The 27,992-nt window shown below is 40.6% G+C and overlaps 1 protein-coding gene and 1 long non-coding RNA gene across 7 annotated transcripts in view; one reads left to right on the top strand and one right to left on the bottom strand.

The window, feature by feature from the left end:
- Positions 1–27,992, top strand: part of PPP2R2C (protein phosphatase 2 regulatory subunit Bgamma) — a 162,647-nt gene that overhangs the window by 31,446 nt on the left and 103,209 nt on the right. Inside the window, exon 1 of one of the 5 annotated variants that reach the window (XM_068149527.1) lies at positions 16,303–16,866. The exons of 1 other annotated variant lie outside the window; for it this stretch is intronic. In XM_068149527.1, coding sequence (XP_068005628.1) covers positions 16,797–16,866 — 70 coding nt within the window. In that variant the 5' untranslated portion in view covers positions 16,303–16,796. Of the gene's footprint in view, positions 1–16,302; positions 16,867–27,992 lie in introns of those variants that run through there. 3 more of the 5 variants (XM_068149523.1, XM_068149522.1, XM_068149524.1) reach the window with 3 other exon arrangements.
- LOC137446669 (uncharacterized) lies at positions 219–16,564 on the bottom strand. Of its 2 annotated transcripts, none has more exons than XR_010988690.1 (3): positions 16,185–16,564; positions 15,010–15,231; positions 219–587 (listed from the first exon to the last, which is right to left on the bottom strand). It is a non-coding gene; the product is annotated as an uncharacterized lncRNA (long non-coding RNA). The 2 variants fall into 2 exon arrangements; XR_010988691.1 differs by lacking the exon at positions 219–587 and adding an exon at positions 4,612–4,846.

The raw sequence follows: 27,992 nt of genomic DNA, 5'->3' as shown, positions 1-27,992 counted from the left end.
AATAAATGTTGATCATGCAGCCTGTGCACTGCAACATCAGTGTCTCGTGGTGAATCAAGCCTGAAGAGAACTCAAACAATTTCTTACTCTTTATTTCCTTCACCAGCACCTGCAGACAAACTGAGACAGGAGGTGTGTGCATTTGGCATGTTCTTGTTCTTTGCAGAGAGCATGGACAGGGAGCAGTGGAGGAAATAGAGGCTTTTCTGAAGGAACATTTTTAGATCTAAAATCCATTTATTACCATTGTCATTACTAATTTTTAAGTAAACTTGCTGCAGCTTCAGCCTCCTGGAGTGGAATCAAGAAGAAATTTATTTCATTCCAGTTGTCACATTTTCATACTTGTAGAACCAAGCTGCAGTGATAGATTTGGGTCAAATCTAGGTTACTTGTTCATTATCTGTGTGAGCTTTTATGATTTCTCTTATTTATTTATTAATAGTTTAATTCAGGCCCTTTACATTCCCATCATGTTTCTTCTCCGTGAGTCTATTTCTTCAATTTCTCTTCTCCTTCCTCTTGCAAATTCCCACAGCTCTTCCTGTTCAAGAGATCAGTACCACAATGAGGATGTGTCCAGTAATCTAGGAAGGAAGTGAAAGGGGGAAGAGGCCAGAACAACAAGTCAGAGGAATCCTCCTTTTCTGTCAAGAACAGAATAGAACACAATAGGATAGGATAGGATAGGATGGGATAGGATGGGATGGGATGGAATGGGATGGGATGGGATGGGATGGGATGGGATAGGATAAGATAGGATAGGATAGGATAGGATAGGTTAGGATAGGATAGGATAGGATAGGATAGGATAGGATAGGATAGGATAGGATAGACCCAGTTGGAAGACACTTTCAAGATCATTGTCTCCAACCCATCATCCAACACCATCCAATCAACTAAACCATGGCACCAAGCACCCCATCAAGTCTCCTAAACACCCCCAATGATGGCGACTCCACCACCTCCCCAGGCAGCCCATTCCAATGGGCAGTCACTCCCTCTATGAAGAATTTCTTCCTAACCTCCAGCCTTAACTTCCCCTGGCACAGCTTGAGACTGTGTCCTCTTGTTTTGGTGCTGGTTGCCCAGGAGAAGAGACCAACCCCTGTCTGTCTACAACCTCCCTTCAGGTAGAGAGCAATAAGGTCTGCCCTGAGCCTCCTCTTCTCCAGGCTAAGCAACCCCAGCTCCCTCAGAAAGAATGTCCCATGGCTGTCACCATCTACATGCTAGCTTTCTATGTGATACCAATAATAGGAAGACTCATTTTGGTTTGAAGTTAAAATTGATAATCCGTTTCACAATATTTTTGGATTTTATTTCACCACCAGTTGTGACTACAAGAAAATTGAGAACCGTGGCCAAATTTTGTTCTTTAACAGCATCATATATATGAATAAAAACAATTCTTCATGCCTTATGGAGCACATTGTAAATGTAGAAGAAATTGGCATTAAAGTTAAATTTGTGAGCTTAAGCATGAACTACTTTGGCTTATAGATTTAAATGGATTCTGGCAGCTCCTTCCCTTTCTGTTGCTGAAGTTTTATATGTTACTGATACTCTGTTTGAATGATTTCTCCTTAAAAGTCAGAGGCTTGCTGGTGTAATACTTTATGTTTCAGTCACAATATGGTGATGGTTTTGTATTTTTTAACATTGCTGAACACCTTTTTTTGCTCATTGTATAGTGGTTATTTGCTTTAGGCACAGTTGTTTTTGCAGTTGCTAAACTCATCTTTTCATAGCACCTATTGCTGAAGTGGTTTCTGCTTTTTTCCCCCTTTTTTTTGGTGTGACCTAATTGTATCTCTTGAGTATTGCTATGGTAATAACCTCTATTTTCTTTATCTGCTGTGTGTATTAATTTTAGTCTGTACTGATTTTAGCTATAACAAAAAGAACTAGAACAGAAGCACTGACCTGTTTGTATTGTGTTAGATAATATGCATCTTCAGTGCAAAGTAAGGTGCAGCTTCAAAATGGGTCATGTGCTGAAATCCTGACTAAAGTTTACTTGAAGTTCAGCATATTTTTGCAAATGAGAGATGAAAGCTTCAGTGATATGAGAGGCAGAAATTGACTGATAACTCCATTGTCAGTTCACAAATTGCATGAAAGTAATTTCTAAGTCATGAGAGTGTCTGGGTTTTAACTAAGCTGGCAGCTGAGTCCCAACAGTCCAGTTCCAACAGAGGGTTTTTCTCCTTCCCCTGACCCTTCCCCCTAAGTGAGCAAGGAGGAAAGGAACCATGAAAGCCAAAATGTCAGTTGAGGTAAGGGCAATTTACTAGCCTGTTGCAGGGATCTCAGAGGAGAAAGTTCTTCACAGAGAGAGTTGTTAGACATTGGAATGTGCTGCCCAGGGAGGTGGTGGAGTCACCATCCCTGGAGGTGTTTAGGAAGAGACTGGATAGGGCACTTGTTGCCATGGTTTAGTTGATTAGATAGTGTTGGATGATAGGTTGGACTCAATGATCTCAAAGGTCTCTTCCAGCCTGGTCTAGTTCTGTTCTGTTCTACACAAAGGGAAAACAAACAAACAAAAAGCAGGAGAAAAGGTACTAGCAGAGTACACAGACAAAAACTGTGAGAATGTTGAATTTAGAGTATTTTATTCTCTCTGGGAAATAAAATTGAGTAAATTGATTGACTTTTTCTTTTTGACAAAGCAAATAGTTAGGGCTGATTCCCATATACCAGCTTTAAGAGCAAGGTCAGTTTCATTGTAATTAATTCTGTGTTTAGTTACAGTTCACAACATTTGACTGTAGAAATTTTCCTGACATTCTTGTTAGAAAATTTTCCTCTTGGAAAGTTACTTCGAACTTTGAACTTGGAACTTCTAAACTGTTTGATCTGGAAACCTTCAGTAGCTTTATGAGGAGTCTGCAGAACTCAACAGAAGCCTATTGGGAAACACAGAGATCAGTGACAGCACTGTGGGTGAAGAAATGACCAAGCCAATCAATTTATCCTTGCAACTCATGGCTTTTGATGAAATTGTCTTACAACTGTTTTCTTCGACACGCTTCACACCAGTGAAGGGATTCATGCTGCTTTTCCTTATCAGCTGCGATGTGATTAAATTGTGTGCCCTGAATGAAAACCTAGTTTGCACAAATTTTTGCTTGGGCAGTATTTCCCCTTTTTGTTCTGTGGACAGGCTCTTGAAAGCAGTTTCTTTTGATAAGGCTCCTGCCTCAACAAAACAAAATCCTCCTAAGAAGAAAATTGCTTGGCCTGGTCCTGATGCTTTCTTTAGCAGGTGTCAGTGAGAAGCTGCTGGTTATAGAGAGAAGTAGAGGGAAGACAAGATCTCATTTGAAATAATATGGGAATAAGCACCTTATGAAAACACACTAGTAGAAGTTTTTGGAACATCCTTGGTAGGTCATATTATAAACCTTCAGACATGTACATGTTGTGCAACATAGAAGTGTGCCAAAAGATATTGAATATTCTGTGTAACAGTCATTACCTTCAGAATCCACTGCATGTAAAAAAAAACCTGGAAATAATTGCAAAAAGCAATGTGCCACTCAAAGGCAGATCAGTTGCATTCATTTGCTATATGACACGAAAGGGTAGCAGTAGCAATTGGCTGCTAATTAGGAATAAAGCCATAGCATTTTTTAACCTTGCAATCTTAAATTTTGAGTGCTTATTTTAGGGATTAAGCTGAAAAGGCTTTGGAAGCAAGCCAGGTGTCAGTGATGTTACTGTTTTAGACTTTATCACAAGATCCAGTCCAATGTCTTTCTGGAAATCTAAGGCAAATCTAAGTGGTTTCTTAGGTTTTGCCAACTTACCCATTCCCTTGTTGTATTCCTTTTATTATGTGCCCCCTTGACTGTACTATCAGAAAGAAGAGATGTCAGAATCCTGTTAGCATTAGTTTCGGGATTTATGTGATTTTGAACAATAGCAGCATATGGTTTACTTGTCTTGCAAATTACATCTGTGAGAAGACATTATCCCCTGATCCTGCAAAACTGAGAATAATGATCTGAAGTGTGAGGCCTCTGAAAGATACAATTCAGTTGGAAGAGTGAATAAAAATCTTGTGATGCTTATAGTGATATGCACTAATCCACAATCATAGAATTGTTTCAGTTGGAAAAGGCTTCTAAGCTCATCAAGTCCAGCCTTCAAACATGTCCCTCCAACAGCACTAAAGCTGTTAAGCGCCTTCTGTGAAAGACATGGAGTGTTCACCAAACCATCTCCTACCTGGCTGCTGTAGGCAAAGTAATAACTCAGTGGCTTTGAAGCAGCTTTATTACTGTGCATTATACAAAATTACCTCTAACCAACCTAGTTACAGATCTAGTCCAGCCTCAAAGTTAGACTACATAGTAAGAAGATAAACCCCACAGTAAACACAACAGATTAAACGCAAGAGGGACTGTGGCTGCGGAGAAGAGGAGGCTCAGGGGAGACCTTATTGCTGTCTACAACTACCTGAAGGGTGGTTGTAGCCAGGAGGGGGTTGGTCTCTTCTCCCAGGCAACCAGCGCCAGAACAAGAGGACACAATCTCAAGCTGTGATAGTGGAAGTTTAGGCTTGAGGTGAGGAGAAAGTTCACTCCTCTGAGTTCACTGAGAGAGTCGTTAGCCACTGGAATGTGCTGCCCAGGGAGGTGGTGGCATCACCATCCGTGGAGATGTTCAAGAGGGGATTGGATATGACACTTGGTGCCATGGTTTAGTCATGAGATCTGTGGTGACAGGTTGGACTTGATGATCTTTGAGGTCTCTTCCAGTCTTGGTGATTCTGTGATTTGGTGATTCTGTGATTCGGTGATTCTGTGACGCTGTAGTTGAAGTCCTACAAAGCAAGCTGCTGAGAAGTCATCTGACATGGACAAAGCATTTAATTACAAAGCTATTTTGAAACAGCTTCTCCAGAGGTTTTCCAGTCACCTGGGCCCACAACTCTTTGGCTGTCAGTCACCTCGTCAGCCCTTACTTGATGTGTACCTGCTGGTCCAGGCCCCTTGCATGCTTCTGGGCTGCCCACATGCCACTGGGAATGGGCACCAGGAATAGCACTGATGGCACTAGGAACCCCAGCTGCCCCGAACTGGTGGGAGACTGAAGGCAAAATGCAAAGGGCGAGGGTAGGCACGGGGCACAGCAGGGGCAGAGGCTGGCAGCTCTCCCTCAGGGCCAGAGCGGGAAAAGAGAGATGGCATGGCACTGGCAGCTGCACGTGCTGTGCAGTACTGTGAAATGTGTCTCTCTTGTTTTGGTACAGAGTAAGTAATTAATGAATCATCTGTTCTTACAGTTAGCCAATTTATATTTTATGTTGCCAGCTGGTTTATGATATGTCAAAGGCCCAGCAAAAGGTATCATGGGTGTACTACATTAAAAATACAGTTTGTATCTGGTGGTACTTAGATACCAACTAATCAGAAAGTGGAATTATGACCTTGCATTACCAAAGACATTATGAAAACCGTGTGTTTCTAAAATTATGACAAACAGGATGTAAGGGAAGACAAAGGCACTTAGTGGCTTAATTTCCACGAAGGAGTGGAGACTTCTGTAACTGGAAATGGAGCAATAAGTTACTTGCCAGGGAGATTTTAAGCAGCCTCCTTAACTGGATTGTCAAAGTCATGCGTTGAAGGTACTTACATTACTGGGTGTTCTCTTAATTTTATCATTTTTACTGTGTCAGCTTTTATTATCATTAACAACTAGGCTCATAGAGTCAATTGTGTCCCAGCAGGATTTCAGATTATTCCTCAAATTACAGCAATTTGTCATGATGTCAATGTTTTTTAACCTATAACCCTAGGTTACCTACAGAGTCTGCAGAGTCCCGATTTTGCCTGCCACAGATTCAATTGATATTGTATGCAAACAATTACAGTGCTTCACAAACAGGAAAAGGCAGCCCAAGTCAAAACTCAGGGTCAAAGTCTAGATTGTCATGAATCCATTCTAATTGGATTTAATTTTTGTTCAAACAGGGCATAGGCAATGCAATAGTATCAGCTCTTTACCCTAAAATGAAGAGTGAGTGAGGCTCTTCTAAATGGCAGGAAGTCTGATGCTGGTGGGAGCAACAGATTTTAGAAGAACCACTGTCATGACCAATATTTCTCATGGTATGTGACTGTAAGAGTTTTCAGAGCTCTAATGGCATTATAAGAGAGGACCAAGGAAAAGAAAGCTAAACGAATGTTACACTTCAGGGACACCTGAATCTGGGCAAGAGAAGGGAGGAAAGCAACTGTTCATCCTCTTGTAGCATTTGTGACATCCCCAGGTGTCCTCAGTGCTGGGGTGGGAGGTGGGAGGGGGTTGGGTGGTCTGAAAGCCTTGACTGGCTGTGCCACCTACAATGGCTGTGGATATCTTACAGGACACAACTGCGTACCCGCATAGCCAAGATGACGGACAGCTCAGCTGCAGAGTAGAGGATGGCACAATTCACTGTCTTCATAAATTGTGTGTGCTGCTGAAGGGACTGAGGGGAAATTGGGTTGTTAAATGTGGGGTAGAATTTTGGTTCTTTTGTTCTCTTTTTATTTCTTTGTTACTAATTCAAATACTGCGGCCTTATGCCTCACCAGTGCTGAGTGGAAGGATTGCTTCCCTCCACCTGCTGGCAAGGCTCTGTCTAATGCAGCCCAAGATATCAGTACCCTTCTTTGATGGAAGGACACATTGCTGGCTCATGTACAACTTGGTGACAGGCTGTTCCTGGCAAAAAAAAACCCCTAACATAGTCTTTCAGAAGTTTGATATTTAGGAGACCTAGTTACAGGAAATCACTTGTAGTAAAGTGAAATCCCTATTATAGTGCATGCCTTGTGGTCAAGGGTCATGCTGTGGAGTGAGGGTGAAGGAGTTGAGCTCAGCAAATAGAAATTGCAGATTTTGGATTTGTGGATACTAGACCTTTTATCAACTTATTTTAGTGTAGTGTTGCATGATGGAAAAAACTAGCTTTCTGGGGAAGCCTTGACCAGGAAAGGTTTTTATTACCCCAAATCTCTACAGTTAAAAATAGTTGTTTTAGTGAAATATAGAAGCTGAATATGGCTGCTGAGCAAAATATGAGGGGTAGATGAGCAAAAATCTGGTGTGTGGGCTTTCAGACCTGCAGTTCTGGAGGCTGGAGCTGTTGCTAAGAAGTGAGAGGCTCTGCCTCCTTGGGTTTGCAAGGCTGCTCCCTGTAGCTTTCAAGCTCTGGCCCCACTTCAGGCTAGCTAAAAGAGACGAATCAGATTGAAGTTCTTAAGTGTTATTTTATAAATATGAAGTAGAGACCAAACCCCTGTGTTCTTGGCCTCTCCAGTGCTGTGTGCAAGTGGCTAGTGAGTCACAGGCTGTTTTGGAAAGGGATTTGGTTAGCCAGAGTGTTATTAAAGAATGTCAGTTTATGCTTTCAGATTGAAAGGCTTTTGTGTTTTCTATTTACTTACCTATACAGACAGATAGATAGTTTACTGTGCTTTCTCTGAAATGGTATTGTATTAAATGGTCTCTTGTCCCAGGCAATCACCAACAGAACAAGAGGACACAGTCTCAAGCTGCACCAGGGGTTTAGGCTAGATGTTAGGAAGAAATTCTTCACAGAAAGAGTGATTTGCCATTGGAATGTGCTGCCCAGGGAGGTGGTGGAGTCACCATCACTGGAGGTGTTTAAAAAGAAACTGGATGAGGCACTTAGTGCCATGGTTTAGTTGATTAGAGAGGTTGGACTCGATGATCTCAAAGGTATTTTCCAACCTGGTTAATTCTGTATTCTGTAATATTCTGTAATCTGTAAATTACTGGTTTATCATGTGTTTTCTGCTGAACTTGAAATGCTCACATCTCACAGGTGCAAATGAAAGAAAAATCTTCCCAGTTTGTTATACATAAATTGAATAACAAATAAGCTGCTCTTAATCACTGTCCAAGGAGTCATAGAAATGACACTTCTAAGTGTGTTGCCAAGTAAGTCTTTAGATTAAATTCCTTTCAATAGAGCAATGCAGGATGCATACTGCCAGAGGATTCTGCTACACCTTACTTGAAAGAATCATCTCTAATCTAATTGGATCTATTTAAAAGTGCTTAACTGATGCAAGGACAAGGATTATGGTTAGATTCTAAGCAGAGCTTAGGTATCTGCTTAAATCCAAATATGATAAATGCAAATATAGGTATACATCCAAGCTGTGGAAATGGTTAAACTTACAAGGTTGTTCCCATTGCTCCACAAATCTTCTGAAACTAAGTAGGGAATTATCCTGGAAGTGCAAGCCAGGCTTAGAGTACATCTTGTATGCATACATTTAGCTCAACAGAAAATGCAACTGTATTTATTTTCTGTTATGCTTTTGACACCGAGTTAATATGGGTTAGCTTTTCTGTGGAGGGGATGTGCAACAGCTGTCTGGCAAGGAAGAAGACTGTTTGTACAAGGAGGCAGACAGGATTTTTAGCAGCTTATACAGGTTAGCAATATTTAGGGACAAAGCAGGGCAATGACAGCTAAGCATCAGTGGTACTTAGCTATGGGATAATCAGAACAAGTAAGGATTGCAGGCAGTCTCAACAATCGGGCTGTGAGATAGGTAATGATGAGATAAGAATGGCAGTGGGTACGTTGACAGAGGAATTCTATAACAAAAGAGATTACATAAATGACAGTGGATATGAGGGACAGCCTTCAGTCATTAACATGTGTAATTTAATGGCTATGGTAGAGACTTTTTTCCCACAGATGCTTCAGCTCTCCCAACTCTTAAGGTATGCCAGATTCCTCTCCTGGCCCTTACAGCCCATGCCCGTGGCATGGGGGATCAAAGGACATGCCTCCAGGTACATCAAGGTTGTTCAGAGAAGCATTGGACTCCATAACTGTCAGTTTCTTCTGCTGGTCTCTGGAGTGTTTATCCTCTTCTACTGCACCCACCTTGTTGACTTGAATTTTCTTTATATCCTCAAAACTGTCATGACTGAGTTTACTTCCTTGATTTCCCAGGCTGCTCACTTGTTTTACTGCTTTCATTCCAGTCCTCTGATTGCTGGTCATTGTGCCCTTGGGCATGGTGTTTCGTAGATGCTCTTCCTCACCCTGCCCCAGGGAGTTGTTCCTTGAGGCTTAGAGACATGGTTCTCTTCTCTTTGATTTATAATTGTCTTAGGCATACCATTATTGCATTACTTTTCCCATGCTCTGGTCTTTTCACGGTGCTGGCTCAGCAGTTCATTAGTTGAAATTAGTTCATTCAGTTACAGACTATGGATATTTTAAGGCTTAGCATTTATGCTTGCTCAGCAGCTGCACTAGTCCCTGTCTAGCTCTCAGTCAGGTTAAATATAGCTTTGCAGAGTTTAGCAAAAATTGTACTGTTAAGTGGCCATCCCTCCCCTTCTTTTTTTTGTTGTTGAAGTGGTTAGTGACATGCCAGGGCTTGGTTTTGCTTAGCAGACCTTCCTTTTCCAACAGCAACTTACACTGGGGACTTTTGACCTGTGTCGGGTGAGGGTTTGTCCTCCCTCCTTTGGCAAGCTGGATTTCCTCTTACATGAAGTTGCCTGTAGCTGTGGGTTCAGATCTTATTTGAATGGCTTTCTCTTAGGTGCATAAAATAGTTGCAGTGACCTCAAGTTCAGCTCAAAAAGCCCTAAACTTCCTTGGTGTGATGAGCATCTTGGTCACAAAGACAAAAATTTGTGTTCCTTGAGTTGCAATAACTTCTGGTTCTACAAATAGGAGGAGGTATGGTGAATGTCCATACTAATATTTTTTTTTCTCTTGAACAAAAAGGAAGTGCTACTGGATTTCCCATAGTGGTTCTCACCTTCTATAATTGGCTATGGCTGTCTCCCAATTTTCTCAGGGAATATTCAGGTGTATCAGCTGTTAGGTCTATACCCACATTCAGATCTTACATCAGCAAGCATGTCTCCCTGGTGATCTTATCTGAGAACTCTAGTAAGGAACGTTTGTGCCTTTGTCTTTAGTGTCTCAGGGTGATGATTCTAGGCAGCTACCCCCAGAGCTGGCAGTTTCTGCACTGGCCAAGCTGAGCACTTCACTCTGCTTTTCCAGATTCTCCTTGAGGCCAGGCAACTCTGCTGTTTCCATTGCAGCACTTCATTTGGAGGTGCTTAGTCCTTTATTAGGTTGCAAAATCAATTAATAGTTTTTCACTTACACTCTCTTTGTAAGTATAGTTCAGAATAAGCAATATGTTTTCCTGTTACTGAATTTGCCTTTGTCTTCAGCCACAGTAAAAATGATGTCTTCTGATGCTTGTGCTTCCATTCCCTTCAGCTTATTCCTTCAGGAGTCTTCTCAGTCACTGTTTACCTCTGTGAGTTGTTACTTTTTTTCTCCATTTTGATTCCTGCTGTTGATCTGAGCATGGCCAGAAGTGGAACACAGCATTCAAAGACATGTACTCTTTGCTGCAATGTAGTATGGGCTTCCACGTTCTCAAAATTGGGGGTTTAGCATACCTTGCAAACTTGTATTTCCATTCAGTACCAGGATTTCCTTCTACATTTCTGCTTACAAATTACTGTTTGTTTGTTTGTTTGCCTCACACCATTAGAATGTTTATGTGTTTGTTTTCTGCTAGGTGGCATTTTTTTTTTTCTTTAATAGCTTGAATGTATTTTTAGCTTTTGTTTTACCAAGTATTATTTCAGAGGCTGCAGCTCTTACAGCAGGTGCAAGATTTTTTTCTTGCTGTAACTCAGATGCTACAGTAATTTAAATATTTGGATGATCTAGAGGAAAGGCTAACAGCAAAATCATTGTTTATGTTTATGCAATTAGGGGTTTTTTTTTGAGAGATTTTTCTCTCTCTTGGAGCTGGAGCAACAGTATTGCAGTAAATTTTATGTAGAAGGAAAAATTCTGGAACAGCTTTCATGTTTTCCAGCAGTTTTGTCTCACTGGCCCAGGATGGCTCAGGGGCAGCAGGTGCTCCTGAATCCCTGCGTTCATGTCTGCTTGGTTACTGTAGAGCAGAGAAGCATGCAACTATGCTTGTGGTGTAAGGTAATGCTGGAGAAAGAGCTGTTTGCACACTGCCTGTCTGCATTAATTAAACACTTTGGTGGAAGGAAGGAGTTGGATGAATGTCCTGTCATGTGCTATGTCATTTCTCTGCAGTCTTGTGAAGAGCACGGTGTTTTGTGCTAAGTTCCCTTCAAAGCTGTCATCTTTGTATGACTGTGTGTAGAATGCAAAGGCAGTAATAAATGATCCTGTGTGTTGATTTTGTTTAATAGACTTGCCACGTGCAGGAATTGGTCCTGAATTATTATTTCCTGAAATACTGGGGGGTTCTGAAATGTTAGGAAGGGTAGCTGTGATTTGCCTTTTAATGTGAAAGCAAATACAGTCTGCTGATTTGATTTGTAATTATTTGCTTAAGCCTCAAAAAATGTTTTAGAGGTGTTAAAAATGCTCAGGCAGCTTCTGGTGTTTTATAACAGTTCATAGTGTTTATCATAATCTGCTCTGTTTCCTCTCTAGAACTTGTGCACAAAGTTTGATCTTTATGTCTTTTCTCTCTCTTTTTCTTTCTCTGTGGAAATTGTTCAAACTCCACCTCTCCAGGACTTCCATGTCTTGCCTTCTTAATCTTTTCAGAATGCTGATTTTTGGAAGCTGTTGTAGAAGCTTTCCTTTCTTAGTGTTTTGACTTTGCAGTAGCCTCACCACACAAGTACAGTGTCAGGATTCTGCTTAAATGTGTGTTTTGGTCTGTTGTGATTCAGGAAGGGTGTATGAGGCTCTCAGTTTAAATACTTTTCTCACTTGATTCTTTCCCTCTCTTCCCAATTCCTTTCTTGCACATGCATGCACAGAAATGTCTTCAAAGTCTAAGGCAGCTCTATTAGTGCCTGTATCCCTACTGTGAATTCCTTTTTCAGGCCCCTTTCTGATCTATGCTTACATCATAACTTCTTTGGGTTGTGATTTTGTAATTATTTCACATCATATTTGCAGATCTCTGTTAGTCTCTTTTCAGGCTTTCCTGCCTGAGCAGGCTTCACATCCCACTCTAGTTCCTGACATCTACAAAGTTATTTGGGATGTGGGTCATCTTGTCTTAGGGTATGAAGCTAGTTTTGTAATTGCTGCCTTGCCTGGCTGTGGAATGATAGGCCTTGTCTGGAAACCACTTCTGACAGTGTGCTGGGTGAAAGGCTGGGGAGGCAGAAGGCAGTTCAGCTCCTGAGGCTCCACTGTTGTGACAGTGCCCATCAGCAACCTCTGGCGCTGTGTGCTCTGCTGCCTGTGATCTGTTCATCATGATCAGCCACTGCAACATCTTCCCTTTGTGATTTCTAGCCCTTTCCAGCAGGGTTTGAGCTATTCTTCTTAGGACCTATGGCTGCTTTGCAGGTTCATAATTTTTTAACAGTGTGGATAGATTTCCTGGGTTTTGTGTGCATAGAAGGATGTAATAACACTGTTAGTTTGAATAGTGAGTTGCTGGCATTGCAGGGTAATTCAGAAAGAGGATGCTATCGTGGGTGTCACTTTGGAGAGAAAATGTCCCTTACAGACCAGACAGTGCTGACAAGTTACCTGCTGCCTCATACACTTGGTATGAGCCAGCATGCAAGTGATGCTGTACATATTTGTGTTAATTAACTGTCTAAAGTATCTATGAAATTAAACTGGATGTGCAAAATGAGGAGTATGCTTTCTCCAGCGTGTAATGCCATGATAGAAAACCCAGTGTGATGTTTCTTATTTGGAACACTTTTCTATTTCTGTTTCAATTTGAGAAACTTGGGATTTTTCTTTCTAAGGGAAACTCTTATCACAGTAATTTATGATGCGCTCATTACTATCACAAAGAGATTAATTGCTTTGCAAGTAGGCATCATATAATGAGATGTACTTCAATATCTTCAGGCTTCTTACTTTTCCTGTCTCTACTTTCCCCTTCTTTTTTTTTTTTTTTTTTTAATCTTTCTCCTTAAAACTGTGACAAAGTGAAAATAATTTGAGGAGAGGAAGAAACCTCTATTTGTCTCCCTAACCTGTAGGATATTTATCTTCCTGGCACAAATCCAGTTTTCGGTTGCTATGCTCCTTTTAACTCTTCTCTTACATGACATTTGCAGTCTGTACTGGCATCTGTGTCATCCCTGCACTTGTCTTTTACTTTCATCTACCTCTCACTGTCTACTGACACTTTCACTGAACATCTTACTCCTTAGCCTGCATGTTAATATACTTAGCCTCCTCTGTCTTTGTGGAGGAGAAAAAAATAGGAATCTTGACCTGCTACCCAGTCTTTTTCTCTTTTACCTCTAAGTTTCCTCTATTCTTGTTGCACAGTGGTTTTTTCAAGCTCTTGATTTCAGTTTTTGTTTGTTGCTGCTCTCCACAAAGTCTCTAATGACCTTCTTTTGAAGGCTGCTCAGAACCAGGACTCCATCCTCATTACAGACTCACTATTTCCTTAAATGGCTCTGCTGAGCTGTTTGTAGCGCTTCCGTTTTACAGTTTGCTTGTAAATTCCTTCGGATGGGACACTTTTATTTCTGTGCTTGTACTGTATTCAGTTCAATTAGTGCATTGCTTTATGAGTGGGACTGTGAACTACTGTGGAAGTACAAATAACTGGTATGGTTTTGATCAAAGGTTCCCTTGCCCCCATCCTCTCCCTGGGTACTCGACCAGATCAAATTATGTGAGTTATCAGTGGGATTGATAATAAGCAGCATTTTAAAATGGCATAGCTAGTTATCCACAAGCCTTGTCTCAAAAATTTGCATCATGCTACAAATCCAGAGCAGATTTTTGCTAATCTTTCTCATGTGAACTGACCTACTTAAGTCAGTGGACTACTAATATTTGCCACACAGTAAGGATTTGGCTCATAATCTTGGAGAAGGCATTTGCATACACACAGGGAATATTGTGTAGTGTTTTTGTTAAAGGCTCCCTCCTCATTCCATTCCTCCTTATGAGATTTTTTTTTTGGAACTTGAAAGTTGGAAGAACAAAGTAAGCATGATCTGACCCAGATGTGATGCCTAACGAAGCTGTTTGTGAACCTCTCTAATTCAAATGGTAAGAGGGGAAAATTGTCTCTGGATAGGAGTCCACTTGGCTCCTAGAAAAATGAAAACACCTCTACCTGCTTAAATTACATCTTACAAATAAGAGAAGGAGGCAGAAATTAATAGACCATAGAAATCATAATTTCACCTGATTGAGGACAAATAAAGGGCAGTGACTAGTCAGCTTATGTGTAAGGGCAAAATTGTTCTCTCAGGCATTGTTAAGAAAGGACAAGACAAAACAGCTCCATCACATAGATTAGGGTTGTTTTGTATGAAATAAATAACAGTATTTGCAAGGCCTCCTTCCTACTTCAATCAATTCTAGGCATATTTTCTTTTTCATTTTATTTTTGGGGTCTTACAGTTACTTTGTGTTGTCAGCAAGTATTTACGCTCTACTTCCTTCCAACTAAAAGGTAGACATTTTAGAGGAAAAAACTCTAGGTTGGTCCACCTAAAACTATTGGCAGGACTGGATCCTTGTGTTGGGATCCCACTTTGTACCTGAGGCTTCAGCTATGGATCAGGCCATGCATATCCATAAGGAAGGTGTTGCTGATTGTGCAGCAGCAGGTCCTGATTTGTTTGATGTTGCCACTGGCATGCTTAGCCTCCGAACTGAGAAAGCGAGTAGGTTTTGTGCACAGTCTTGTAAAGTGGGTGCTGCCAGTGTGTAAGCTGGCAGGGTATCCTGAAGGATTTGGTATAGGAACAAGCAAGGGCAGAGACAACAGCAAAAAACTGGAGAGGATAGGGCAGGCACTGGAGAGCTGCCAGTACCACCACAGTACTGACGCTCGCAAAGCAGAAATACCATTTCTAGTATTGTCACCTCTAAGAGCTGCCTGTACATAAGATGTGTTCTATGCAGGTGCAAGTATTGAATAACTTTTTATGTGTTTTTTTAACTTTCCCACCTGGTCAAATGTGAAGGTTTTATAATACTTGTCAAGTTGAATATGGTTCTGTTTTGGTTTTGCTTTATTGATCAGAAAGCGAGAAAGCAAAGAAGCTGTTCTTCCTCTCCCAGCTTTACTTCAGCCTGAAGTGAGGAGTTTATCCTTGGGCAGGTTTTTGCAGAGTTCTCTGCTTTTCCAAAGTCACATGCCTGTTTTATAGTAACAGCAGGGTACTGGAATTTGCCTTCAAGAAATGTATATTCTAGCTCTGTTAAAAAGAAACAAAACCAAAACACTGTACAAGATTCATACAGGATTACACAGAGTGCTGCAATAATGCTGACAACTGAATTGCATTTTTCATGTTCAATCCAGGGCCTAAACCACAGCACTGTGCTCCTCTCCTCTGCACTGGCTTTGTGCATAGCCCCTTTTTCATTCTGTAGTGGTGGTTTTGGGACACAGCCATTTGTTTATTATTCACATTTCTGAACTTCAGTGGTGCTTATACCTGCTGCAGCAAACAGTGCATAGTTTAATCAGCAGATACTGAAAGCTTAAGGTAGCTGCTGGTCTGCTCAGTTAAAAATTTTTTGTTGGAATGTAAGTCATTAAACACTTGGACTAAAGAACAAGCTTTATTTTATAATGTAAGTGAGTAATTTTCCTCTTCTCCTTGTTTTCTGAGTATAGAGATTTCAATACAACATTGTCTTTCCAAAGTGAAGGGATGATGCAGTAAATGAAAGTAGCAGGTATGAGAAAACCCCATGACCTGCAAACATTCCCTTTGTCCAGCTTTGCTTTCCTGTTCAGGGAAGCCACAGGGATTGTTTTCTGACACTCATTTTTAAAAGTACTTCCTAATTTGTCTTTTATTTACAGAACTACTGGGCGGGGGGGGGGAAGATTAATAACCACAGTTACTTTATTTTACTTTTCTTGAATGGTTGCCTTGCCTGTAATGATTCCATTTGCATAGGCAGATATTTGGCAATTTGATTAATATTTATACAGGCTGACATTGAAGGACCGTTGCTTTTGCTGCATCTGACAGTATTGACTAGCACAAAATTGTGCCCACACGTCGGTGTGCGGTACATGTCAATGCAAACCCGCTTAAGCAGCTCCAAGTTTCTTTTCTTTTTTTTTTCCCTCCCTCATACCCTCCCTTAATTTTTTCATTGCCCAGCTTACCAGCAGAAGAGCTAAAATAATTACCTGCAGTCTCATTTTTCACTTTCCTAGATGCAGATGCTGTGCGGTTGGGCAGCGGGCGGCTGGCTGGGAGGGGCCTGCTCTGATGCAGCACAGGCATATGACAGCAGCAACAGCAACCAGAGCCTTCTCCGGGCGGGTTTTGCTGCAGTACGCTGATTGCCACTTTACAGCATCCAGCAAGGTCCCCAGCAGCAGGCACTTGGAGGAGACTCTGCGTGGGCACTTGTTTAAGGAGTACCTGACTAAACAATTGGGTTATTCTTTAACTGCGGGAGAAGTGCCTGTATTCCCTGCACGCCAGCTCCCTACTGGCTTTCTGCATTCATAATTTATCGGAGCCGTTTCTCCCTCCGGCTTTCTCCTGTTTACTTCTTCTTCTCTCCCCCCCCAACCCCTCTTTTTTTTTTTTTTTTCTCATTTTTTTTTTTCCCGGTTGTTCTTCACCCCCCCCAAATCTGTGCTGCATCACTAGCTCTCATTATGCTGTGCTCAGTAGCCCAGTGCGTTCTCCGCCTCTGCTAGGCAGTGGCAGCATGGATGGTGCTCTTGTGACGACCTCTGCTGATGCTATCAGTCCACTGCGGATAGGCATGCTGAGTAATCCTGCTGTAAATGGGCGAGGACACGGACACACGAAAAATTAACCACAGCTTTCTTCGAGACCACAACTATGTGACTGAAGGTAACCTAAATACTGTCCTTATTCTCTCCTTGCATTGCGTATTCTGCGCCAGGAATGCACTGTCATGTTTGGAGATGTAGGCTGTGCCTTTTTCCTTTTCCCCTTTAAAAACAGGGAGACTTTCAGGGTGTTTTTCTGTGTGATGTAGTAACAGAATCTGTTGGAATTTGCTAAATCCCCCAAGCATTCTGCCATGCTACGGTAGTATATGAAACTATATGGGCTGAAGAAGGTCTTGCATTGTGCTGAGTTTCTGCTCTGAGGTGTGCAGCACCTGGCATTGAATGCACAGTGGCTGCAGTGTGGAAGGTTTGAAGCAGCTGATTACTTAGAAAAAGATGAAAGATGTGAGAGGACTAAAGTAAGAGAAATAATCTGGAAAGTTAACTGTTTGCTAGTGTAATAAAGGTTATGCATCTCATTTTGGTAATTATATCCTGAACATCACAGACATTGCAGAGCTGATTGTTCCCTAGAGAACCTTAGACATTTAGAAAGGGTATGTAAGTATAATCTTCAGAGATACTGCTGCCTTCTCTCCATCCTCAGTGTACATGCAAGGCACATAAGAAAAGAAAAGGTGCTTTCATTTTAAATCATCCAGTGGCTGCTATCTTATTACATGAAAAAGAATTTTCCTGCAGGTGACACACATTAAATGCTTGGAGAATTTACCTTGAGACCAGTGAAATGGTTGTGTCAAGCACAGATCTGTATTTCAATGCCAGAAAGTTGGTTTTAGAGCAGGCCATTTTAAGATTGATTGAGGAGGGGAAGTCTATTTGTAGGTGTTTGGCTTTGCAAATACGTGTGTGCAGAGTTTTAACAGCACTTTCCAGCAGCAGAAACAGTACTTCAGTCTGGGCTTATATAATATGAACGTACTTAACATCAGGGTCAACCAATACTACTTGAGACTCGGTCTCCAGATTCTGTCGTCATTTGATCAATGCTCAGTCACTTAATACTCCCATGCTGCATCCTGAAATGTGATCAGCTGATGCTCTCTTGGTTATTGATGATTTGCATGTCTTTTTTTTTTCAAATGTAGAAAACAGCAGGATGATTTCACCAGACTGGGAACACAAAGCAGGTTTTTCAGAAGGGAAAAATAAAACCTGTGCGCCGTAACTGTTACCACTGGCTGGTGTAATTGTTTGCTAATCTTGCCTCTAGGGCATTCTTTGCATTCTGGGTTGTGTTTTGGGGCATTTTTAAATGTGTTTTGACTTTTTGGTGGACGCTTTTTGTCTGAATGTTGATTTATGTTTTTGGGACGTAGTCACCTGTAATAACATTTGAAAACAACTTCGTCTTAAGTGTGTAAATTGGTGGCTTAAGATTGCGAAATGCACAGTGTAATTACTGCAGTGTACTTGCTCCATGGTGTGATTCAGATATATATTTAATGGGCATGTGCTGCTATGTTGAAATTTGGACTTTCAAGTCTGTTGATTTTGTAATCTGAGGAAAATAATCCCTTGTGGATTTTGCAAGTCAATATTCTCCTCTCTTTTATGTTATGGGTGCTTTAAAAATTCAATGGAGGTCTTCAGTAATTTTTTGGGGAGGATGCTGAGGCAAATGTTCGATTTTCTCCTATTTCATCTTCACTTGATATTTGGCTAATAAGGACTGGGTGGTGTTCTGTGGTTGCACATGAAGTAACTTAGAAAAAATGGGTCAAGATACACCTTGAATATCAACGTTGGCCTGTGTTATATTTTCCTCGTAATCAGAAGTCATCATCAAATAGCTGGCCTCTGATTTGGAGATAGAAGAAGTATGGGAAACCTTCAGGGGCACAGTGTTAGTTCTTCAGCTTTGACTATGGTAGTGTTTCTTGGGAATGCTCAGTTGGTCAGCTGTAAGGAAATTCTTCACATCTGCTGTATCTGACACTGCCACACCTTTTAAAAGGTCATGAAAATCACGTGGAAATGGATTTCACTGTGAAATATTTCCAGGAACACCTTCAGCTCAAAGAGGCCCATCACAAATCTATAAAGGCCTGAAGTCCTTTCATAGTGCTTGCATTTGGTCCTATGATTATTTAGTGCTGCATGTATGATAGTACTATGCACACAGAAATGCAAGCGCAGACAATTAGACAGGAACATAATTTCAACTGGGCCAAACCCAATCCACTTTTTAAAACAAAGGTATACTTTGTGTTATGTCCAGCATATTAGAGGAGTTATTGATTCTGTGGATAACTACAATTTTATCTTGTCCTCAGAGGTTTAAGATGTTGGTAAGAGGTGTCCTCTGCCCTTGCTGCTCCATGCAGCTAACTGCATCCAAGGAAATGTTTCTGACCTTTATAAGCACTTTCTTCCTCTCTTTCCCACGAGGAAAGCAAAGCTAACAATAATCAAGATGTGGGTTAACTTTATTGTCCAGTTCTTCTCCTCTTTTAATTCTTCAGTAATGTTTAAAAGAAAAAGAGAAAGAAAAGATAAGAAAAAAGAAGGCAGCTAAATCAGGTGACACAGGAATTCAAAGGGCATAGGAAAACTATGAGCCAAATCTGATTTGCTCTGCTCTGGCTGGTGGACAGAGTGTGTTCCTAAGGAAACTGCTTGCTTGAACAAAGTCAAATTTCATCTCTTTGTAACACTGGAGTTACTTGTATCAAGCACAACTCTGCCTTAACTATGGGAAGTTGAACTAGTTTTTAAGTCTCAAAAGTTCCTGGATTTGATAGATGATGTTATACTGTATCTGGTTATAGGCATTATAGACACGTATATGACAACAGTGACTACTTGCACTTGTTTTTTGTGTTACATATGCATGGCTGCAATAAAATGGAGTTAGAACTGGCAGGACTTCAATAGTGTTGTCAATGCAAGTCTTAAAAGTATGTTACAATTGCACAATGGAAAAAGGCAATTTAACTAGCAGCAATATAAAGTGAAGGTTTTCAGTCACCACTTTCAAAGCGTTATTTGACTGCTTTAATTGGAGGTGTTTGTGTGGGGAAAACAGAAAAGACCTGAGACTTGTGAAGGAGGAGGAGAAAGACCTGAGACTTAGAAAATGTGACCTGTGAGGAAGATTGAGCTTTTTTTATGCAAAGGTGATGAAACACTGGGATATTGCCTGGGGAGATTGTGCGGTTTCTATCACTGAAACTTTTAAAAGCAGATGACATAGATGTCTGAAATGACTTGGAGGTAGCTGAGCCTCCCATGGGGCAGAGGGGTGGGCTAGATGACCTCTGAGATGTGTTCAGGCCTGTGATTCATTGCTGAGCTGTGTTTTATCTTTATTACCTTTTGCACCCCAGCTATGGGAACCAGCTGCCCAGGAGGTGTTGGGTCAGTAAAATGTATTATTTCCACAACACCTTTAGAAGAACTGAAGAGAGGAGAGGCATGGGGGGAAAAAAGATGGTCTGGGTGGGGGAAACATGATCTTCATTATTTACTGGCAAAGCCTGTCAGAGGAGACAGCAAGAAAATTGTGGACAGTGAGTTGGGGGAAGGGATGCAGGAAGGAAAGGTTTGTGTGCTTCTGAGGGCAGAGAATGTCCTTCAGTCTGAGAGTTCCCTTGACATTACCTGTGCTTAAGATTAACAGTAAAACTGACAGGACTGCTGATGTGCTTTGCTATCTTGGGACCTTGAGATCAGCCTCACAGGATGCTGAGTTGCATGGTATGGTTGCTGTGTTCCAGGCAGGAGTAAAAAAGTTGTGAGAAACAGCAGTGCTGCATCTCTGATCAGCTGCACTGTTAATTCACTCACACTGTGTCTTACAGATTTGATGATTGAGACAGAAATAATGAACAAACATCACTGTTCTTACCAAACTGTCCAAGATGTGATTCACCTCCATGATCCCAAGTTTATCTGGAGAAATGCTCTTCCGGTGGTGAAGACATTCTGCAGATTGTATGCAGACAACTCTAGCATTCTGATTCATCCCATCCTTTTAATGGATTATTCCTGCTTTGTGAAGAAATAAAAAGTTGCTCATACTCATGGTTTTGAGATGGGGACAGGTTCCCCTTTGGTCTGGACCTGCAAATTCAAGTGAAACCAGTGAAGTTTCATAGGGGCAGAAGCTGACCTTCACTATCTAGTCATTTCTATGGCTGAATCGTGCAGATTGGTTCCATATGGCTTAACTTCTATTAAAAAGTTAATCATGTTAATGGTGTATTAACCTCCTCAAATGTGATATTTGAAGAATAATGAGAATTACCAATGTAGTGTAAAACACATTGAATCATAACCATGTGAAACATTTATTATAGAGCATGAAAATAGACTTCCCCCCCTAATGATTTTAAAGGAAAATCCTCTGCAGAGAATGAAAACAAAATTTGGGGCTTGCTTTCTTCTGGAGTAAAGAAAATGGTATCTCTCTTCTTCATTAATCAAAGTTAAGGGAGACTATCTATTTTTATCTGCCAAGAGTATTTGAATAGGAGCTGACTACCTGAGGGTGTTGTACCTGAGAATGAAGTGCCCAGGTTACTGCTCTTCTGGCTCAGGCTCACTATTGGTGTAGTCTGTTCACTTGTTTCTGAGGATGGCTGGTTACAAGCTTATTGAGAAAGGTGTAAGAGGTAACTCTTCCTCTCTTAAGCTCCAGCAGTTGTGAATATTGATGATTTTTCATTCTTCTAAAACTCATTCAGGAATAGTTTTAGAGTGACCCTGGAAATGATCATGCATTCTTATTAAAGTCACTTGTGTTGTTTTCTTTTCCTCAAGTCAAGTATGGAAAGAGGCAAACCTTGTTAAAGCACAACTTTTCCCCTTGTTAAACAGGATATTGATATGTCTTTTTGTGCTCAGATTTGGTTCTTTCTTCATGCACATTGCTATTCAGATGGATGTTGTGGGTAGCCTTGAAGATTTGGATTAATAAGGGTTTATTCCATCCAAGTGATGTTGCTGACTTTGTAATCTTTATCCATGCAGCTTAGTTGGGAGAAGCCACAGAGGCAGGGCGAGAGCACAGCTGTCACACTGCCTTCCTCTGAATCCTGAACTGTTTGCTTGCCTGCTCAAAGCTGTGGTTGAATGTGTGATTCAGCAGGCAGGAAAAACAGACATTGCTGCTTCCCAGAGCTTGGATCTGCATAGCACAGACATTTAAGGCAGTGTCCAGTATGGGCAACATGGGGCAGTAATTAGTTCAGCCCAGCCTGGAAAAAGCAGTATAGATTTAGTCAAAGTGAATTACATTGTCAGCAATGTTTGCAGCATTCAAAGTACACCACAGGTATGATTTTTCATGCTCCATCTGTTAGACACTGGTAATATCATCATCTCCATTTTACTTGTAAAATTTGCTTTCTCAAAGCAAATCAAAGACTCAAATCAAGACTAGGATTAGGACATAGAGAGGCATACTGAGGCACACTGAGGCACTTTCTTGATCAACTATTTCTGTAATTCTTAGATTAAGACTAAGCTTGCCTTTACTAATGAATGTGAGCTAGATCACTGGTTCCTGGTGAAAGGTTCCTAATTCTTTACCAAGAGCAAAATGCCTACCTAGCAAAGCAAAGCAGCCTTTTATGGGGTAAGAGAGTTCCTTTTCTCAGGAGTGTTTCCTAGCTAAAGAACTATTGTACTTGCTATTTTTTTCTGCTTAAATGCATATGAGAGCAGACTGTGTTTTGCTAGTGCAAATACAAGTAATAGCAACACACATTAGCTTCCTAAAAAAAAATCTTTCACTGCAACATCTTGTGCAGTTTTGGTGAATTATTAATATGACAGAGAGCTGGGAGCTGTACTGTTAAATATAGCAGTGCTCTTTCTTTAATACTTACTGATTCATCTGTTTACAAAAGAAAATAAAAGATGGAGACATCTATGTGCAGATTCATGTGTGGTTTACTTAGGAACAGAGTACAGAAGAAACTAAGGGGCTGAGAGTTGGTTTATTATCCTCCAGTGCAACTCAAGTCTACATACAACAACTAATTGTCACCTTAACTCTTCCTGTTTGTAGTGCTTTTGTTGTTCATGTGACTCAGGCCTTGCAAGTAGTTGATGACTGTGGAGAACAACAGCATTTGCATGCATTCTGAGTTTAATGTTGCCCTGTGATAGGACTGATTGCATTAATAGCAGCCATGGCATACTCTGCCTATTGGGCCAGTTTCTAGTACAAACAAAAAAAGAGATGATCAGAGCTCTGTTAAAAATTGATGAGAGCTTATTTCCTTCTCGCTGTTTTTAATGGGTCCATATTATTTCTCCTTCATGTAAGATGTTAAATGAGTATTTTGAAATGGAACAAAAGTAGTTTTCAAACCCTGATCTGGTCACCACTTTTCAGTAAGTTAGTTCTAAACTTTCATCCAGTCACTGCAGCCTCACTTTCTATTAACTTTGGGAGGTTTCAATAAATGGTACAAGTTAGCACAAGGTCATTAATAAATCTTTCCAAGGTTTTCAAATGTATAGTTGTAAATCAGGCACTGTCTGTCATTATTTCATACATAATTTCTATTAGAATGTCTTTATTTCTATATTGTGATATGAGGAAAAGAAAAATTAAATGTATAAATACAGTAATAAAAGCTAATTTGTAAAATTCAATGAGTAGGCACAGTGGACTGGTAAGCCCAGGGCAAAATTAGCTGCCGAGGTAACACACAGGACTTGTCACGCTACATGTTGATTTTGACACTTTGCTTGATTTGATGCCACTAATTCCTGCATGCAGAATCTGTGATATGGGAGCAAACAGTACAAGATGGAGTCAGATGTGTGTTCTCTTGTCTTCTTTTTGAATGGAAGATGCAGGTCAGGTGTTTGCTCTGTAGACAGCAGTGAAGCTCAAAGCAGAATTCACATCTGCAGTCTCTCTGACAAAGGTAGCTGTGAAATATTATGTCTTGCCCAAATTCCTGGAACACCTGATGTTAAGAGTCAAGTGATGGCCATATGGGTGATGGTGTTTCTCCTTGCTTGGGTGCAGTATGAATTTGATTTTGTACATGTTGTGTGCACTTGTACTTTTGTGTGTGTTACACTCATGGAAGTCTCGTGGATAGTCCTAGTCCATGTGTCTGTATTCCTTCCAGTTGCTATGCTTAAAGTGTGAATTTAGAACTTTTGGTGGCTATATAGAAGTTTCAGCACTGGGAGGTGGGACAGTAAGAGCTTGTATGTAGGGCACTGTATGTCTTTCAGGTCCCATATGATTCACAAATTATTTTGGTCTATGTATGCCAGTGTGTGCTGGTTTGTGACTGGAATAAAACCTTGTTATTGTGGTGTGAAAAGCAGTGCCCTTGCATTTCTGGGTTTGCAGTGTGGTGGAGATGAGCTGCTCTTTTCTGAAAAGTGGATTACTTGGATGTGAGTTTTATTTTCCAGTGTTAGGTATGTTTTCAGTTGCTAGATTCAACATTTCTGTGCTTGCTCTTGCATTTCAAGAAAATGGGTCATATAGAGGCCTTTTGTGGCACTGTGTAAATGTTACAAAGGTGCCAAATTAAAAAAGGTAAGCTGCATCTGCTAGGACTAATGATATTGCAAATTAACCAATTATATTAAAGCTAAAAGATAGATTAGCTGCAAGAATTTACACTATGTCCAAGTGAAGGTTTTTAGTTGCTGAAACTCTCTGTCCTGCAGAAATCACATGCAGGACAGATGTTGCATTGATCTTTCCCAGTTTTCTGGTTAGGTTGAAATACTAATGTTTCTTTGGCCTTTTCATACCTTTAAATTAATTTCAAGCTATTTTAAATCTGGGGTTTGGTTCAAAACCTCTTGCTGATGTGGTTATTAGCAGCAAACAGTCCATTCTCCAGAGGCAGCTGTAGAGTGGGCTGCCCACCCTTCTTGCTTTGCTGCTGTTAGAACCTGTCCCGTCCCAGGGGGAGTATCAGCACTGGTTATTCGACCACTAAGAGTCCAGCTTTTAGAGAAAATGTCAGCAAACTTGGCCCATTTAAAACATTGTCCCTTGCTAGCAGAGAAGGAAACACCACACCTGGCAGCTCCTGAGAGCACAGGCTGCTGGGAGCAGTGCTGGCTTCCACAGCTACCAAAGCTGTCGTTGGTCATCAGGCTTCCATTACTGCTTCGGACAAACTGTTTAATGTGCACCAGTGTTAAAGACTTACATAGCAGTGCTGCTAACTGTAGGCCTTCTTCAAATCCATATCTTTATAAGGCTTTTCTAATGTTTATGGACAAGGGAGAAATACAAATTACAAATATATTGGGAAAATGTTTGACAGTTGTCCTGGAGGTACTCGGGAAATGGTAGTAGTAGAAGTAATGTTAAAGCTGAAAGCAGAAAGCTTTGGTGCTTCTGCACTATAAATAATTGCTAACAGAGAAGATTGCCAATGTGGAGAACTGTTTGCAGAGGGATTCATTTCTGATTGTTAAATGTAAGTATATTTAGATAGGAAATTATTTTTGTTCCTGAAAGCCAAGCAGGTGGTGTAAATGGGAGGAATTAGCAATTTGAACTCTGCAGAGCAAACATCAACCTGGTTATTACAGATGAGACTTGAGAGTTGGAGGTATACTGAGGTTTGCACCTTTATTTTACTTTTTAATGACCAAACATGATTGTTGTGCTTGGCATATTATTGTTAGCAATTGGATTTGCAGCTTTCTGTAAGGAATACCTGGTTTAGCATAGTTGTCTTCCCTGAATCATTGCAAATATTTCTAAACTCTTGATGCCCCTTGTAGCGGGTTGAGACTCAAACGGTCACACTCCTCTTGCTTGTCCTTCTTGGATGACCAGAAATCTTCTTTCATAAATTTGTTTGTACATGTGGGCATATAGGTTCATGGATCTGTGTCATCCAAGACAGTAATGCATCAAATAGCTCCAAACACTTCAAATTTTAAGAGCGATAACCAAGCAGTTCCCTGAAGCTTACATCCAATTCAGAATTCCAGAGCTCCTCTTTTCAACTCTGGGGCTACCCAGATCCAGTAGCACTTGAAAAAGCAGAAGGATATGCTGATCACTTCTCATAGTATAAACAGTGAGCTGAATCTAAAATACATTTGTTCTTCTAGAAGTCTGATGCGGTCAAGACTGGTAATTATACAAGAGAGTATGATTATTTTGAGACTAAATATTTCACTGGAGTAATTTACATTTTCCCCTGGTTCGCACAGCCTTCTACCCAGGCAACAGATAATTTCTTAAATCTGATAGTCTGCCTTGAAGTCCCCTTTCCTGTGCTTCTGGTATGTGTCTTCATGAGGCTGAAGTTCCTTTGATCTCTTTTTGGCCACTTTCCAGACCATCTTTTGTTTCTTTTTTTGGTGAAATTTCCATACCAGCTTTAATTCCTGCCAGAAGGTAACTGTTCCATCTCTGTTTAAGCAGGGCCCAAAGGTTTAAATTCTCAGCATGTCTCCCTCTGGAAGTAATACTAGCTGCTCAGACTTTGGAGAAGTCAAGAATGTGTAGACGCAAGTAGTGCTGAGGAGAGCAATAAGGAGACAGACACATACTCATTCCTTCCTTGCCTAGAACTGTTGTCTTTCCATTTGCTGTTTGACTTGATTGTAGAGATACCTGGCTTTTATCTGTAGTACTTGGTGCTCCTCAAGCCCCAGAAATCCAGACAAACCTGTACCACACTTGGCGCTCTCTGCCAGGTTCTTTCTGCTCCCTGTACTTACATCCATTGAATCTTAAAAGTGCAAGGCTTGGAACTGCCACTCAGTACCACCACACTGTGTGACCTACTCTAAGTGATCCTGCTCTGGAAGGGAGATTGGACTAGATCATGCACTACTTATGTTTGTTAGGACACTAAGATCTGAGTTTTCACCAAAGAGCCAGAATTTTTTATTCAAAATCCTGGCAGATTTTTGCAGCCTTTATGTAACTGTGGTTTAGTACCCATTGAAGTCTATTAAGAACGTGCCGCTGGCTCCAGTGGAGTTGGATCAGGGAGCATGGCATTGCAGAGCTGTACTCTATGTGCATATTGTAAACCCATAAAAAGCTATGTGTATACAAACACCATATTTTGTTTGTGCTTTGAGAGTCCTGACTTTATTCTATCTGTCTTCTTTTTTTCCTGATTTGTACAGTAACCTCTGTTAATTTTGTCTTCAGTACTACATTTTGTACAGTGTGGAGATGTTGTATATTTTTCTATGTAATTCTATATATAACAACTGATACTGGAAGAGAGTCTTGTTAAAGAGTTTGTCTGACTCAGGGCAAGGAGAGATAAATCAATTGCTTACCAAAAACCTTTCTGGAAACCTCAGTATGCTGAATCTTCAGAGATTCAGAATCGTTCCTGGTTTTGTTTTGTAGGACAAAAGTAGGTGAAGGTGGAAATTTGGTCTGACCTCACACTGTTTAGAAAGCTTAGATTCTACAAAGCCTAGCTTTTTGTACATACTGTCAGGAAATGTAAGTACATTCTGCATAAGGAAAACAAAAAATCCTAGGAGCTGAACTGATGTGGATTTGTTAAGGGTGGTAGTTAATTTTCTCAGGGTTTACTGCATCCCTTTGTGTATGATTTAGCAACTGGTATGTTTAGCCTATCAAATAATGATTCTTTAATCAATAGAACAGATTTTACATGGTTGCTGTAACTCTTTAGAATTATAATGTTGTTATTTTTCATTACAGGTTAGGAAATCTACTTGGGAATTCTCATGCATAATATAGTTCATTAAATTCAGGGTACTGTCAAAGTTAGCCTGTTAAATGCTGTGACCTTAATACTGTCTTTGCAAGTTTCCTTAGGAGTTTAAAGCATTCAGATTGATAATAACCTGGATACAAACCCATTTCTTTGACACTTTTGCCTACTCATTTGATATGATTTACCCTTTTCTGTATATTGTTTTCTTTTCAGTACTCTTTGTGTCTTTGCCTGAAGCAAAGTTACAGTCCAGATATATTCTCTTTGAGGTAATGTTGCCTCAGGCTACTTCTTAACTTTCTGAAATCCAAAGTAATTATAGTTCAGGTTTTAATTGTATGTCTTTTCCTTCTTTTCAAGAGTATACTGCCTGGACACATTATCAGTTTGTTATTTAAAGGGCTGATAAATGTGTCTAAGTTGTATTAATTTATGTTGCAGTAGAATTCAAATGAATGCAAACCAGAAGATCTTTCAGTGCATGAGTACCACA

This window comes from Melanerpes formicivorus, unplaced genomic scaffold (genome assembly GCF_026170545.1).
Source record: "Melanerpes formicivorus ecotype bairdi unplaced genomic scaffold, bMelFor1.0.p_v2 SCAF_18, whole genome shotgun sequence".
In the NCBI taxonomy this organism is placed as follows: Eukaryota; Metazoa; Chordata; class Aves; order Piciformes; family Picidae; genus Melanerpes; species Melanerpes formicivorus.
The sequence above is the reverse complement of the archived record's forward strand: the minus strand, read 5'-3'. Positions and strand labels throughout refer to the sequence as shown.